General features: G+C 42.8%; 1 protein-coding gene across 1 annotated transcript in view; it reads left to right on the top strand.

Annotated features, from left to right (window-relative positions):
• Slc15a5 (solute carrier family 15 member 5) overlaps positions 1-13,128 on the top strand; it is an 89,023-nt gene that overhangs the window by 38,221 nt on the left and 37,674 nt on the right. The window contains exons 5-6 of the mRNA XM_032907323.1: positions 310-496; positions 11,376-11,558. Coding sequence (XP_032763214.1) covers positions 310-496; positions 11,376-11,558 — 370 coding nt within the window. The remainder of the gene's footprint in view (positions 1-309; positions 497-11,375; positions 11,559-13,128) is intronic.

A 13,128-nucleotide genomic window follows, 5' to 3' on the forward strand; every position in this document is an offset into this window, starting at 1 on the left:
CGTGCATGAAATCATCATCCGGGGGATCTAAGCGACTTGACTCCATACCCGTGGGCTCGCTAACAAAGCTCGAGAAACGTATGAAGGTGAACAGAAGTCAGAACCAAGTGCACATGGACAGTGGACTGGACAGAGGGGTGTATGCGGCCACAGGTCCTCTCTCAGCTCATTGTTGGATCTTGAAAAGCTGAGTGACATCTGTGTCGCTGTCTCAGAGTGTGCAGGAGAGGGGAGGCATCTGACAATGTATAGTCCCGTCAAAGTTAAGCCACTGCCTCAGTGCCTAACTCTCCTCTTCCTCAAATGCAGATTCCTTCGGGATATTATCTTCAGACCATGCATTCCAACAGGAGCTTGGGCGGAGTCCCTCTGCCAATTGCGCTAATGAACGCCATCAGCCTTCTGCCCTTATTGACTCTGGGTCCATTTATGGATTTCTTCAGCAACTGTCTACTTCCCTCTAAGAGAGACGGACCGTTCTTGTCAGCGTGCATTAGTAAGTACAACGGAGGATTCTGAGGGTCTTGTTGCAACTTAGACAACACCCATCCCCCCCCCAAAAAAAAAGACTGTTAAACTAGCTACATGCTCCCGGCTTTTCCAATTTTCAGAAAAATTTAATAATAAATGTATGAGTGGCACCATCCAGGTTTACTCAGGCATCAACGTGGTCTCTTCAATCCTTTCAGGCCTCTTCAGAAGTCAGTCATGCTCCAAATACCACTAAACAGACTTTCCTTCAGGAGGGCAGGCCTCACTCCAGAATCTGTCCCTAACGTGTTCCTAAACCAAGAAGGTGCTTAGTGAGTCTCAAAAATTAATGGTCTTAATTTCCGAACCAGTAACAAAATTTATTAAAAATTAGTACTGTGAGCACGGAGATATGGCTCTGAAGCACTCGCCGTACATGAATAAAGCCACGGGTTCTGTCTCTGGCTCTGAAAGAGAAAAATTAATTCTCTAATTCACGGCCCCCGTATAGTAATTCTTCAGATAGTAAGGAGTATAGCAATGATTTTCAGGGGTTTCTCAAAGTGAAACAATTTAAGATAGCTTCCTTAGGACACACATATTAAGCCATAAAATAAAATCATCCAGTTAATGGAGAAAAGGCAGCATAGTCGATTCTGATGGGTCTGTTCTCCAAACCCTGTATAGTAAGACACTGGCAGGGAACCACAGGGCAAGTGTAACAGTGTAGCCCGGGCATTTTCTGCCACTGAACTGAGACTGCGTGACTTTGAAAGGCACACCTGAGCTCTTCTGCCTGCACCTTGCTCACTTTGAATTTCATTGAGAGGAATAACATACGTGAATTTTGGGTTGCCTCCTCATTATATGAGACTTGGAAGCATGCGGCATGCCAGGGGTGCCCAGAATGGATACTCAGTAGAAGCCTTACAAATGTTAGTGATCCCGGGCCATTTTCAGGGCACATCACTTGTCCACTGATTGATAGATAGAAAGATAGATAGATAGATAGATAGATAGATAGATAGATAGATAGATAGATAGATAGATAGATAAGCAAGCAAGCCTAACTGGAAACTCTTGGAAAACATCACGCAAGGCAAACAAAAGTGATAGTTGATAGACACATGATTCCCTTGAAAGAGTCAAGGATCAGACTGCAGACTTCTTTTTCTGCCTGGTTGAGCTGTTCTGTCTCTCCTTAAAGACCAGAGGCTGGGGCATTCTGGCCATATACCCACCCTTCCTGATGTTTTCTGTACAGGAGGCACGGCTTCCTCCATGCTTCCTCAAACCCCTGGGCACAATCCTGTTGCAACAAAGTGTTTGGTCTCGGTTAGAACTCAAGGTGACTAAAACCATCCCTGACAGAGACCTACGGTTCACAAGTTTCCAGAATTTATTCTCCACAGGTAGGCCTGCCACTATTGCAATAGCATGAAGCAAGATACAAATCCTGAGCATTTAGCAAAATACGAATCCTAATAATTATTCTTTTTAACAATCTCTGAGTTTCAAAATGCTTCCTTGGTCTTCTAATGCAGAAATCCAAGAAAGCAGTATTATTTAGAAAATGCCCTGGATTCTCCTCTGAACTTTGGAGGCACAAATGAAAGTACATAGAACCTTGTAGGTTTGACTTTTGGGGACTCACTATTGAAACAGAATTTAAAAAAAGTCTATGTCGAGGGTCCATGGCTGTTACAAAATGTCAAAAGCCCTGGCAGTTTTATACAAGTATCATGAAACTTCCAAGGCAGAGCAACTGAATTGATACATAAAAGTTTTTCACCTGTCCTGTAGGGAAGAAGGCAAACAGCCCAGCTACAACAGCTTAATTAGAAATCCTTCCCTAGAATGAAGCCTCCTAGGTTCAGAATAAATTTGCTCAACTTTCTCTATGACGTATTTGAAGTCGTGGCCATTCTCGAGGAGAGAGGTGACATAATTGTCTAGCCCGTCATTTGATGCTGTTGGTGAGCTGAACTATTCCCCTGCCAAATGAGTAAGAGACAGATTGGGCCGGAGAAAAGAAAGCTAGACTCACTTCAAAGGAAATGAAGCTTTGCTCCGCTGGGGATGTGAATTCAGTTGTTTCCTAAGCCAGACTCCATTCATTCATTCATTTGCATACATGTTCATTCATTTACATACTTGTTCATTTATTTGCATAATGTTTTGCTCTGGGAATATAAACATATAATAATATGCATCTTTTAAACTAGATATCTGGGTGGGCTTTCCATATTCTGCTTATGATTATGGAAGATTAACAAGTTTCACCAGGACATGAAAGCCAAACCAAGGGTACTTTCTGATACAGATTTGCATAATTGAGTCCTTCTAATACTAAAATTTCCTTCCCCTTTGAACTCAAAGGCCTGAAAATATCAGTGAAGTATACAGGTATATAAATTATGAATGGGCATGTATTTATGAGTTCCTAGTTTGATCGTGGGCACCGTCATATATATATATATATATATATATATATATATATATATATATATATATATGTAAATACATTTAGATAATAAACCTTAAACATACCAAAGCTCACCCCAGCAGTGTCATCTGAATTCAGGTGTTCTAACTCTGTGGTCATTACACCATGATTATTATTGTTATCATCAGAATTATTAATATTATTCCATTATTCAGCTATGTGTGGTTGTCACAGAACACATGTTAAATTATCAGCATTAACGATTTGGAATCTTTGCTGCTGTGTTCAGTTAGCAGGGGAAAGTAAATTAACTGCTTCCCTGCTAGTGAAGTTCTTTGAAAGTGTGACAAAATATCGGACCAAAGGAGGAGGGGATTATTTTGTCTCATGCCTGGAGGGGATGTAGTCCTCTGGAACAAATAAGGTACAGTGACTGGAGAACTCGGCATCAGGTCATACAGCATCACACAAAAGCAGGGAGAAGGGATGCTGGCATTCAACTCATTTTCTTCATACTCAGCCTCCAGCCCATGGAGGGGTGTTGCCACATTAGTGTATCCCCTAGTTGTCTCTAACTGCCATCATGGCGTAGCCTGGACCACACAGGAGAAGGCTCTGATCATATCTGTCTTCTGCCTTGACTACTGATTGATGTAGGCAGGCACTGTCCACTGTGGGCAGAACCACCCTTAGGCAGGTAGTCCTGGCTTGTATAAAGAAAGCTCGCAAGGAGCAGCCTTGGCTGAGCCAGCAAGCATCATGTCCCCATGGCTTCAGCTTTGGGTTCCTTGCCCAATATCCCACAGTGAAAACCTGTGGCATGGAGTGTCAGCCATGTAAAACCCTTCCTCTACCCGATTGCTTTCGTGTGTTGTTTTTCAAAGCAACTAGAATAGGGTGGGTGTAAGACATCCATTTCAGACATGCCCAGAGATCCGTTTCCAATAAGATTTCAGATGTCGTAGAGTTGAACATTATCCCATGACTTCTCTCGCTGCTACAGTCAGTAGCTGTTTCGTGCCCCATCCTACTCCTGACAAAATTAAGTTCCTCCCACTTCAGGAACCATCATGTTCAGTCGAAGTGGATGGCAAAGACAATGACAATGTCTGGGAGGTAGGATCACAGCCCAGGCTCCTGAGAGATTGGGGAGATCTCAGCTAGCTGGTCAAACCTGAAATTTAATAAGTCATTTGCTTTACCTAGAACACATACAATGCAATGAAAACGATTTCTATTTTACAACATAAACTGTTGAATTCATCAGCAAATAAAACCATGAAGCATGTCAGTCATTAAAAATATCTCTCGGGTTGGGGATGTGGCTTAGATGGAGAGCTTGTCTGGTGTGCACAAAGCCCTGTTTTGGCCCTGAGCACATTGTAAACCAGCCATGGTTATGCCTGCCTGTAGCCCTAGAACTCAAAGGTGTAAGCAAGATAAACAATTCAAGGTCATCTTCAGCTACAGAGTGAGTTTGAGGCCAGCTTGGGGGATACATGAGAAGACACCATCAGGACAAACAAACAGCAGCAGAAGGACAGACAGACAAACAACAAAGCAAAACACCTCTATACCTTCCAGAGCTAAGCCAAGCAAAGCGCTCATGTGCTCCCAGTATTTCTAGATTCTATTCCCTAAGAGTACCTATGCACGGATGTATCTACTTAAAGGTCAACCTTAGTTTACCAAAATTCTAAAGTTGGTAATACCACCTGTCGTGTGTAGCCGTGCTTTTGATTCACGGTGCAAAGTTATTTGCACTGTGAGTATTTCTTTCCTATGCATTGACTACATAAAGTCCATTCCTATAACCTGTGGCATTCAGTATCGAGTACTGACAAACCCCAGTATTAATCTGATCAAATGAGCCCAATTAGGATTACTGACAACTCTCAGACAAAGCCCGATCACGGAATTCTCTTGGCTTTGAGGTATCATTTAAGTCAAAACGTAGTCAGACAAGATAAATTCCAATGCTCAAGTCAGGTCTACTCTAAAACAACCTGGAAATTCTGACTGTGCTGAAAGCTGGTTGTAATACAGTTCAGCAAAGCGTTGGTCCCTTTATGAATGACCAGTACCTTCCAGTGTGCCGTCTAATTGGCTGTCACATGATGTTTCCATTGCAAAGGGAATGATGGTCAACCTAAAATCAAAGTCCCAGCTCCAGTAACTTTAACTGAAAGTACAGTTAGGTCTGACAAGATTACATTTCCCCCCTCCTCCTTCCTCTCTTCTGCTTTTAAACAAGTACGTGTTATTACAGTCTTGGATGTCCTTGAACTTGTGACTTACAGCATTCCTCCCACCTCAGCCACGAGCACTGGGAATACACACATGAGAGATTATGCCTGGTTGGGCTTACTCCTTTCCATGAGGTTTTCAAAATGATGGTTTTCCCAAGAAAAATGCTACACGCCCAATGCAAATGATATAATAGAACAAACTGTGCACGTAGGTAAAGGGGTCTCTTTCATAGTCGGCCATTAATCTTCTTAGGCATTCAATTGTTTAACAAAGGCACGTTAATACCCTCAGGTCTCAATGCAACATAAAATGGGAGTTAAGTTTGGAGTGAAGTAGGTGGACACTCTGAAGCGATAACCGATGCCTCCTAGAGAGCAGTGCTTGGGCCTGCTCTGGTTAAAGCGATGATCTGTTCCACATGCAAAAACTAAGAGAGAACTGAGAGGCCCATCTCCTGAAACGAGATCAGTGGTCCAAAGAGAAACCATGCAGCGGAGGGCGGTTCCACCCAAACATGGAAGCAGGCGACAGCAAAACCAATAAAAGTTTGCAAACGCAGGCCGGTGTTTGAGAGTTTACTTTTTGCACACCACATGCTTGCAACCCTTGGAGGCCAGGAGAGGACATCGGATGCCCTGGAACAGATGGTTGTGAGCCACCATGTGGGTGCTGGGAATCGAATCCTGACCATCGGCAAGATCCAGGAGCACTGTTAAGCACTGAGTCCTCTCTCTAGCTACAACACACACCATTGTAATAGTGGGAGTATCTTCCCCCGAGGCAGCAAGCACACGACAGTGAGGCCGTTGTCAGGTTCACATTCTGTCCTGGAAAGCCGCTAGATCTGGGGACAATGTGCTAGCCTTTCCATAGAATGTCACAGCTCTGGGAAAGCACGGTGCTCGCTTCGGCAGCACATTGGAGTGAAAAGTACGGAACGTCAGACACATACATCAGACTCCCCACGGTCACTCCATAGTCCTCCTAGTGGATAAGCTCAGCCAACACCTTCAAAATACTAATACGTCCATTATTTATTGATAGATTTTTGCCTTGATGTATGACAGTAAACCAAGGGTTAATTCCGGAATGAATTCCAACTTTCTTCTATTTCACTGCGCCCTAGTTTTGAAAAGTGTCGCATGCCAAGACAGTAATGTAAATTATGAGAACCCCGAGATGCTTACGGGCTTGTCCGCAGTCACACAGCCAACATTAAGGCATAGATTATTTGGTGTCTCTTCCGGAACAGCATGCTCAATCTTCTAAATACAGATCTACAGCAACTTTAAAGTGTGCACATTCTGATCAATGACCCTCTGCTCTGGTTGTGTTGGGATCTCGCCCACATTTAATTTAAAAAAAATTAAACTCGGGTCGGAACCAAACTTTAAATTTTTTTAAGTCTTTTTTCACTGGCCTGAGTCTGAAGCAGCGAATGCAGGCTTTTAGATCCTCCGTGGACAACCACCTGTGTCCCGGATCACCTAAGCAATGTGTGTTATAGTTTAAATGGGCTCATCCTCTCTGGAAGTCGCATTTGAAATTTAACTCCCAAGGGGACAGTTTTGGGATGTACGGATGGCGACCAGTGACCGAGGCATGAACGGAATTCTATGTCCCTAATCAAGGATCCAGTGGGAGAACAGTGTCCCTTTTGCCTTCTGACTTATACTCTGTGGCGTCACAGAATTCATCTTCTTCAGAGGACGTAACTAAAATTTAAGGCCCCACCTTGGACCAAACAGCAAACTCCCTAACCTTTAAACCTGAGAAAATAAATGCCCTCTCTTTATAAAACGCCTACTGAAGGTGTTTTGCCTCAGCAGAGTACAAGGAGTTTTCGAAACTTTGAATTTTGAACGTGATTCATTAAAAGGTTGTAAAAAAATTTTTTTTCGCCTGTTACACACATTGCGGGCTGTGCGTTTATTGCGGGCCGTGCATTTATCACGGGCCGTGCATTTATTGCTGGCCATTACAGAAAACCCAAACCGCAGACCTGGCCTAACAAATTGGCAGACACACTACAAACTTTCTCAGGCAAATGATAAACCTTTTGACAGAACAACTGGTGGTCTCCCAGCCAAGGAACAGCAACCCTGCTTCCCCTGAGATGAGGTGAGGTCTGGGTGGTGTGGCTACAGACCAGACCGAGTGATACGCAGTACCCAGTGTATGCGGATTTCCGTCTAGATTGCTTAACATGAAAGGCATCTCAGAAGACACTCCTAGAAGTCGAATTCTAAACCAGGTACCTGTTGAGGTATCGCATCAAAGCGGCTCTACGCTCCTGGCCCGTGCATGCACCTCCTCTGCACCTGCCTAAGAGCTCTGGATTCACGAATGAAAGTCATATACACGCCGGCTTATTTTTAATATCCCCGTAAGCAGCACAGTGGAAGGACGTACCCAAACCTCCCCGCAGCTAACACACGATCCCCTCTGATATCTCTGGATTATTACTTGCTAACTCTATATTTTATCTTTGCTACCCTGAATCCTGCTGGGCAATCCCTTCTGGGGTCACTTTCCCCTTTGCACCTATGTTTCGGCCGTTTTTCCCTCCTGCGTGTTCCCAGCTTGGCCCATCTCCAATGCTCTGGTCATGCCGGAATCCCTCATCCCTCTCTCCTGCATTTCTTGCCGGGGAATCCTGAAAGTCCCGCCTCTGTCTCCCTGCCCAGCCATTGGCCCCTGGCAACTTAATTTCCTAGTCAGAGCGGACTGAGGGCAGGGACCCTCAGCCCAGCCTTGCAGTTCCTGGGTGATTTCCTGGGAGCTGAATTAACACAAATAGCACTGGAACCAATCCCTAACAAGTACCTACCTCTCTGTGGCGGGTCTGAACCAGGGCCTCCCACATACTAAGCCTATGTTCTACCACTGAGCGATGTCTTCAAGCTGCAAATTACAATGAGAAATCGACTCAACCCTCATTCCTATTTTAATGACTTGACCTCCTAAGAAAGAAGGCTTTGCTAAGATGTTTTAAAATTACACATTATTGCATCCTGGCAAAGAATTTTTCAACCATTATACAGTTGGTCCCGGCAAGTTCAATTAAAAAGAAATCTATTACCATTTCTTTTCTTTTATTGAAAATAGTATTTTTTTCTCACATAATGTATTCTGATTATGGCTCCCCTCCCCCTACTCCCCCCAGTTCCTCTCCGTCTCCCCTCCTATCTGGATCCATCCCCTTTCTGGATCTCGTTAGAAAAACAAAAACAAGTTCCTAAGGGACGCTAATAAAGTAAAACAAAATTAAATATAATACGATAAGCTCCATCACACCAGAACTGGACAAGACAAACAAACAGAAAAGAGCCAAAGAGAAGGCACAAAATCAAAGATCTGCTCACTCACACACTTAGGGATCGCATAAAAACACTAAGCTAGAAGGCATGATGTATACACCTGGTCCACACAAAATCAGGGGCCTGCTCACTGCCTCACCTAGGGCAGGATAAAAACACTAAGCTAGAGGCATGATGTGTACAGCTGGTCCAGGCGTTGCTTTAGGAGTCCTCCATTGTCTGCCTAAACCTCTGTCTCATTTTTCAGAGTCCTTTTCATCATGTTGGGTAGGGACTTGGAGATGTTGTTTAGAGTCCTGATTATTCCTCTGGGTTAACTTTCTGAATAATGTCTGACTTGTGACTATTAAAAAAAAAAAGAACTCATCCTTCCTTATGTTTTTCCATATTTCACTTTTGAATTGCTATTGAGCAGATAGATGTTGAACATTCCCAAGACAGTTCAGTTTGTATTTCAAAATTCTTCTTCAAGCGTCTATAGTCTTGAGATCTTTGTCTGCTTGGTTGGTTCTCAGTCGATGGATTGGTTAGTTGGCTACATGGTTAGGAAACCAGTTGGTTAGGTAGTTGGTTGGTTTCTTAGTTGGTTAGTTGGTCATTTGCCTGGCTAATGGTTGACTGGTTGAGTTTTGTTGATTTAATCCCTCCTTTACTTCCTGGTTTTCTGTCTAATGTGGATAGAGTGTGTGCGTACACAGATGACATTTATCCAATGTCATTGAATCATGGGAATTCTCACTCTCCAGAAAAGACAGGAGATGGGGAGTGGCGAGGGTATTCCACTATGGAGAGAAAACTCATTTTATGTCTTGTTTCCAGAAACCCCTAATGCTCAGAGTAAGGTATGCAGGATGGAGGGACTTGCTGTTCAGAATCCTAATATTCACTCTCATCCTTCCACCCCAAGTCCAAGGCCACCGTATGTAAATATGGAGAGTTATCCCCAGTCCCTTGTCAGAGGAAGAACGGAGACATGAGTTCTCACCTGCCCTTTATGGTAGAAATGGAACTTTGAGAAATATGGATATGTGTGTGTGTTGTGTGTGTATGTATGAATGTGGGTAATATGTATATGTATGTGTGTTGTGTATGTATGTATGTGTGTATTACATATATGTGTATAGTATGTATGTGTGTGATATGTCTATGTATCTAGTATGTATATGTATGTATGTGGTGTGTATAGTATATATATGCATGTGTGTTGTGTGTATATGTATGGGTATAATATGTACATGTGTGGTATATAATATATATGTATGTATTGTGTATATGTATGTGTATAATATGTATGTGTGTGGTGTGTGTAGGATGTATATGTATATGTGTGGTGTGTGTAGTATGTATATGTATGAGTGGTATGTACATGTATATATATAGTTATTATATGTTCGTGTGTTGTGTGTGTATGTCTGTGTATAATATATATGTGTGTGTGTGTATGGAGCATATACATCTGTGTGTGGTGGAGTATACACCCATGCGTGTACATGTGGAGGCCACAGTCGTGTATCATGTGGTTTAGTCAGTCAATCTCCGTCCCATTTGTTGCATTGCTGAAGAATTTCACACAATTGTGCAATGCATAGCGATCCAATCGACCTCCATTTTCTAATTCTTCCTCTAAGCAGGGTCACAACTTTTCAGTCCAAATTTCATGTGCCTTTCTGTTTAAACCCAGAGTCCACTTACTGATGTTTGTATAGATTGTGGGGCCATCTAATGGAGCACGGATCGTTTCTCCAGAGCTGCAGGACTGAAGAAAACTGACTTTCCATAAAATAAAATGAAATAAAATAAAATAAACAACAATGCTGGTGTGGCTGAAGGAGAGGGAAACAATTTTTGCCATTGGTACAGGCACGACAGTAGTAGGTATGAAGAATCCTCAAAAAGTTAAAGATTCATCACCCATGTGACCACAAGCTAGGCCACACGTTGGCATACACCCAAAGGACTCTCTGCCCTGCTGCAGACATACTTTCTCAGCTCTGTCCGTCCTTCTCCTGTTCACCATATCCATGAAATGGAAACTTCCTGCACGCCCTTCAAGTGAAGGATGGATAACGAGAATTCGGTACATATACGACATGGAATATTACACAGCTATAAAGGAAACCTAAATGAGGCTGGGTCTCTCTGAATCAGAAGCTTGTGGGTTTGTGGGCTGAAGTCTGTTGAACCATGTTGACTAGGTTGGGCAGCCAATGAGCTCACAGTGTCTGTCTGTCACCTCAAATGCTGGGGACACACTTACACATGACCAGGTTCCACTTTTCAGGGGATCCTGGGGACTCAATCTCGGGTCCTTTGCTTTCATGGCAAATGCTAAGCCACCTACCTACCCTTCTTTACCTTTTTCATTAGCAGTTTCTAGTCCTCAATTCCATATTGAGGTGCAAAGACCAGAAACATCTTTTGGAACTTATCTATGACTCTGCATTTGGGATACTGAGGCAGGAATTCCCACAAATTTGATGCCAGTCTGGGTACAGTGTGAAAGTTTGTTTCTTAATAAATAATGGGAAGTTACCTTTAACTAGGATTCTATGTATGGATTAAAAAGTCTATTGCAATGACTTCCGAAATCATCACCATTTGTGACCCAGCGTCTTTATAATGTTAACAGGACAATAGCTTGTGTAAATGTCCCTACAAAGTTAGCATTTCTGGGCCTTGCAGCTCAGGACGATAAGCTTAAGCAGCAAACGTAAGGCCCAGGAAAGAGTGGACTGAGCAAAATGGAGTGACTTCAGCCCTTCTGGAAGCACCCAGAAAGTCAAGGAATAAGGAATGTGTGTGACTAGTTGTTAGTGTGTGTTCGTTAGTGTGTGTCCGTGTGCTTTAGTGTGTGACCAAGCCTCTTTTCATTTTCTTCTCTCCTGCAGTTGCTGGTAACATTTGTGCAGCTTTCTCTGTGGCAGTGGCTGGCTTCCTAGAAATACACAGAAAACTTGACCAGGAGCAGTCTCCTTCAGGCAAACTTTCCTCTGTTTCCTCCATGGCCTGCGTCTACCTGGTTCCACAGTACGTGCTGCTTGGAGTGTCTGAGGTCCTGGTAAACCCAGCGGGTGAGTAGCATTATCAGTGAATGCTTTGAGAGGAGCACCACCCCTGGTCTGCATCCCCAAAGATGCTCAAGAAAGCTGTTTTCACCCTCATTAAAACATGTCTCAATTTTCTTTGTTCTTCTACTTATAATCAACTATTCTGTCTGGATATAGAAAAAGGGACTCCCAGTGAATGTGATTGTTGGGGGGAGGGCAGCAATGGGGGGAGGATGGGGAGGGGAACATGCATAAAGAAGGGGAGGGGGAGGGATTAGGGGGATGTTTGCCCGGAAACTGGGAAAGGGAATAACACTCGAAATGTAAATAACAAATACTCAAGTTAATGAAAAAAAAAAAAGTCATCCCCTGACCTCCACAATCATGCCCCCTTACGTATCTGTGTATGTTGTGTATATGCATGCTATGTATATTGGTTTTGTCAGGGCAGAAAATGTGTGTTACTGCCAACACGTTATTTCTTGATGAGTTTAATGTAGGCAAACATTTTGGGATAGAGAAACAAAGGACTTACAACAATTTTCATGAGTTGGTAGCACCCGAATCATGAAAATAATTGCCATGCTCTGTTAAGGACTTTTTTGGGGTAGTTTTTAGTTCAGCTATTAAGAGGCACTGTATCACTTTAAAAGAGATGAAGAAAGTACAATCTTTCCTGACATTGATCTTTTTGTTTTCTCTAAATTTCTACTGGGTTCTCCATGGCTTAAACACAACAAGAGAATGGACCATGTGCAAAAGTGAGAGAATTTTGAGCAGTCAGCCTTTTCCCCCTTGGGAATAGCTAGGTTTATTATTAATGCACCATCTATGGACATAAATCCAAACAGCCCCCTGCCACAAGAGGAAAGTTGAAAAAACATGAACAAAAAGAGCCTATGCTATGGAGTCAGAAATCCTGTGCCATGCCATCTGTGCTTTGGTACCCAGAAGGGAGTATGAGACTCTTCAAGGTTTTCAAAGCTTAGTGGGGAGTCCAGGGTCATTTTGCGAGGACTCCAGTGTTCTTTTTGGTAGAAACTATGGATATGGAGTACATTTCTCAATCCCTGTGCCAGAGATATATTAAACTAACTCTTGAGTTCCATCTCATGACTTCAATAAAGGAACAAAATCCTAAAAAAAAAAAAGAAAAGAAAGAAAAGAAAAGGGACTCAAGCTAACCTGATTAAAGCCAAGACCCCTTTGGTCAGACAGAAAAGAACCTGGAAGACCATGAACTGTATAGACCACTATGTGAAAATTCACACTCCATAACCCCTCCCTCCCTCCTTCTCTCCCTCCCTCCCTCCCTCCCTCTAACTCAAGCACACTCACAACTGCACCCCTCCAGAAGTGGTTCATGGACTTGGAGAGTGTATAAACATGCAAATGAGATGAGAATTTGATGCAATTTACCTAATAACTCAATGTCTTCAAATTAAATTACCCTAGATTAAGTGTAATCACCAGTATTTCATAAGGCATGTTAAATTATGTTTATTAAATATCAGAAGTTTCTAGATTATCTTGATTGCTTATATTGATTAGACTATTTGCCTCATACTGTATCATAATATTTCAAGAACTCCCT

The sequence above is a fragment of the Rattus rattus genome, chromosome 6 (genome assembly GCF_011064425.1).
Source record: "Rattus rattus isolate New Zealand chromosome 6, Rrattus_CSIRO_v1, whole genome shotgun sequence".
Classification (NCBI taxonomy): domain Eukaryota; kingdom Metazoa; phylum Chordata; class Mammalia; order Rodentia; family Muridae; genus Rattus; species Rattus rattus.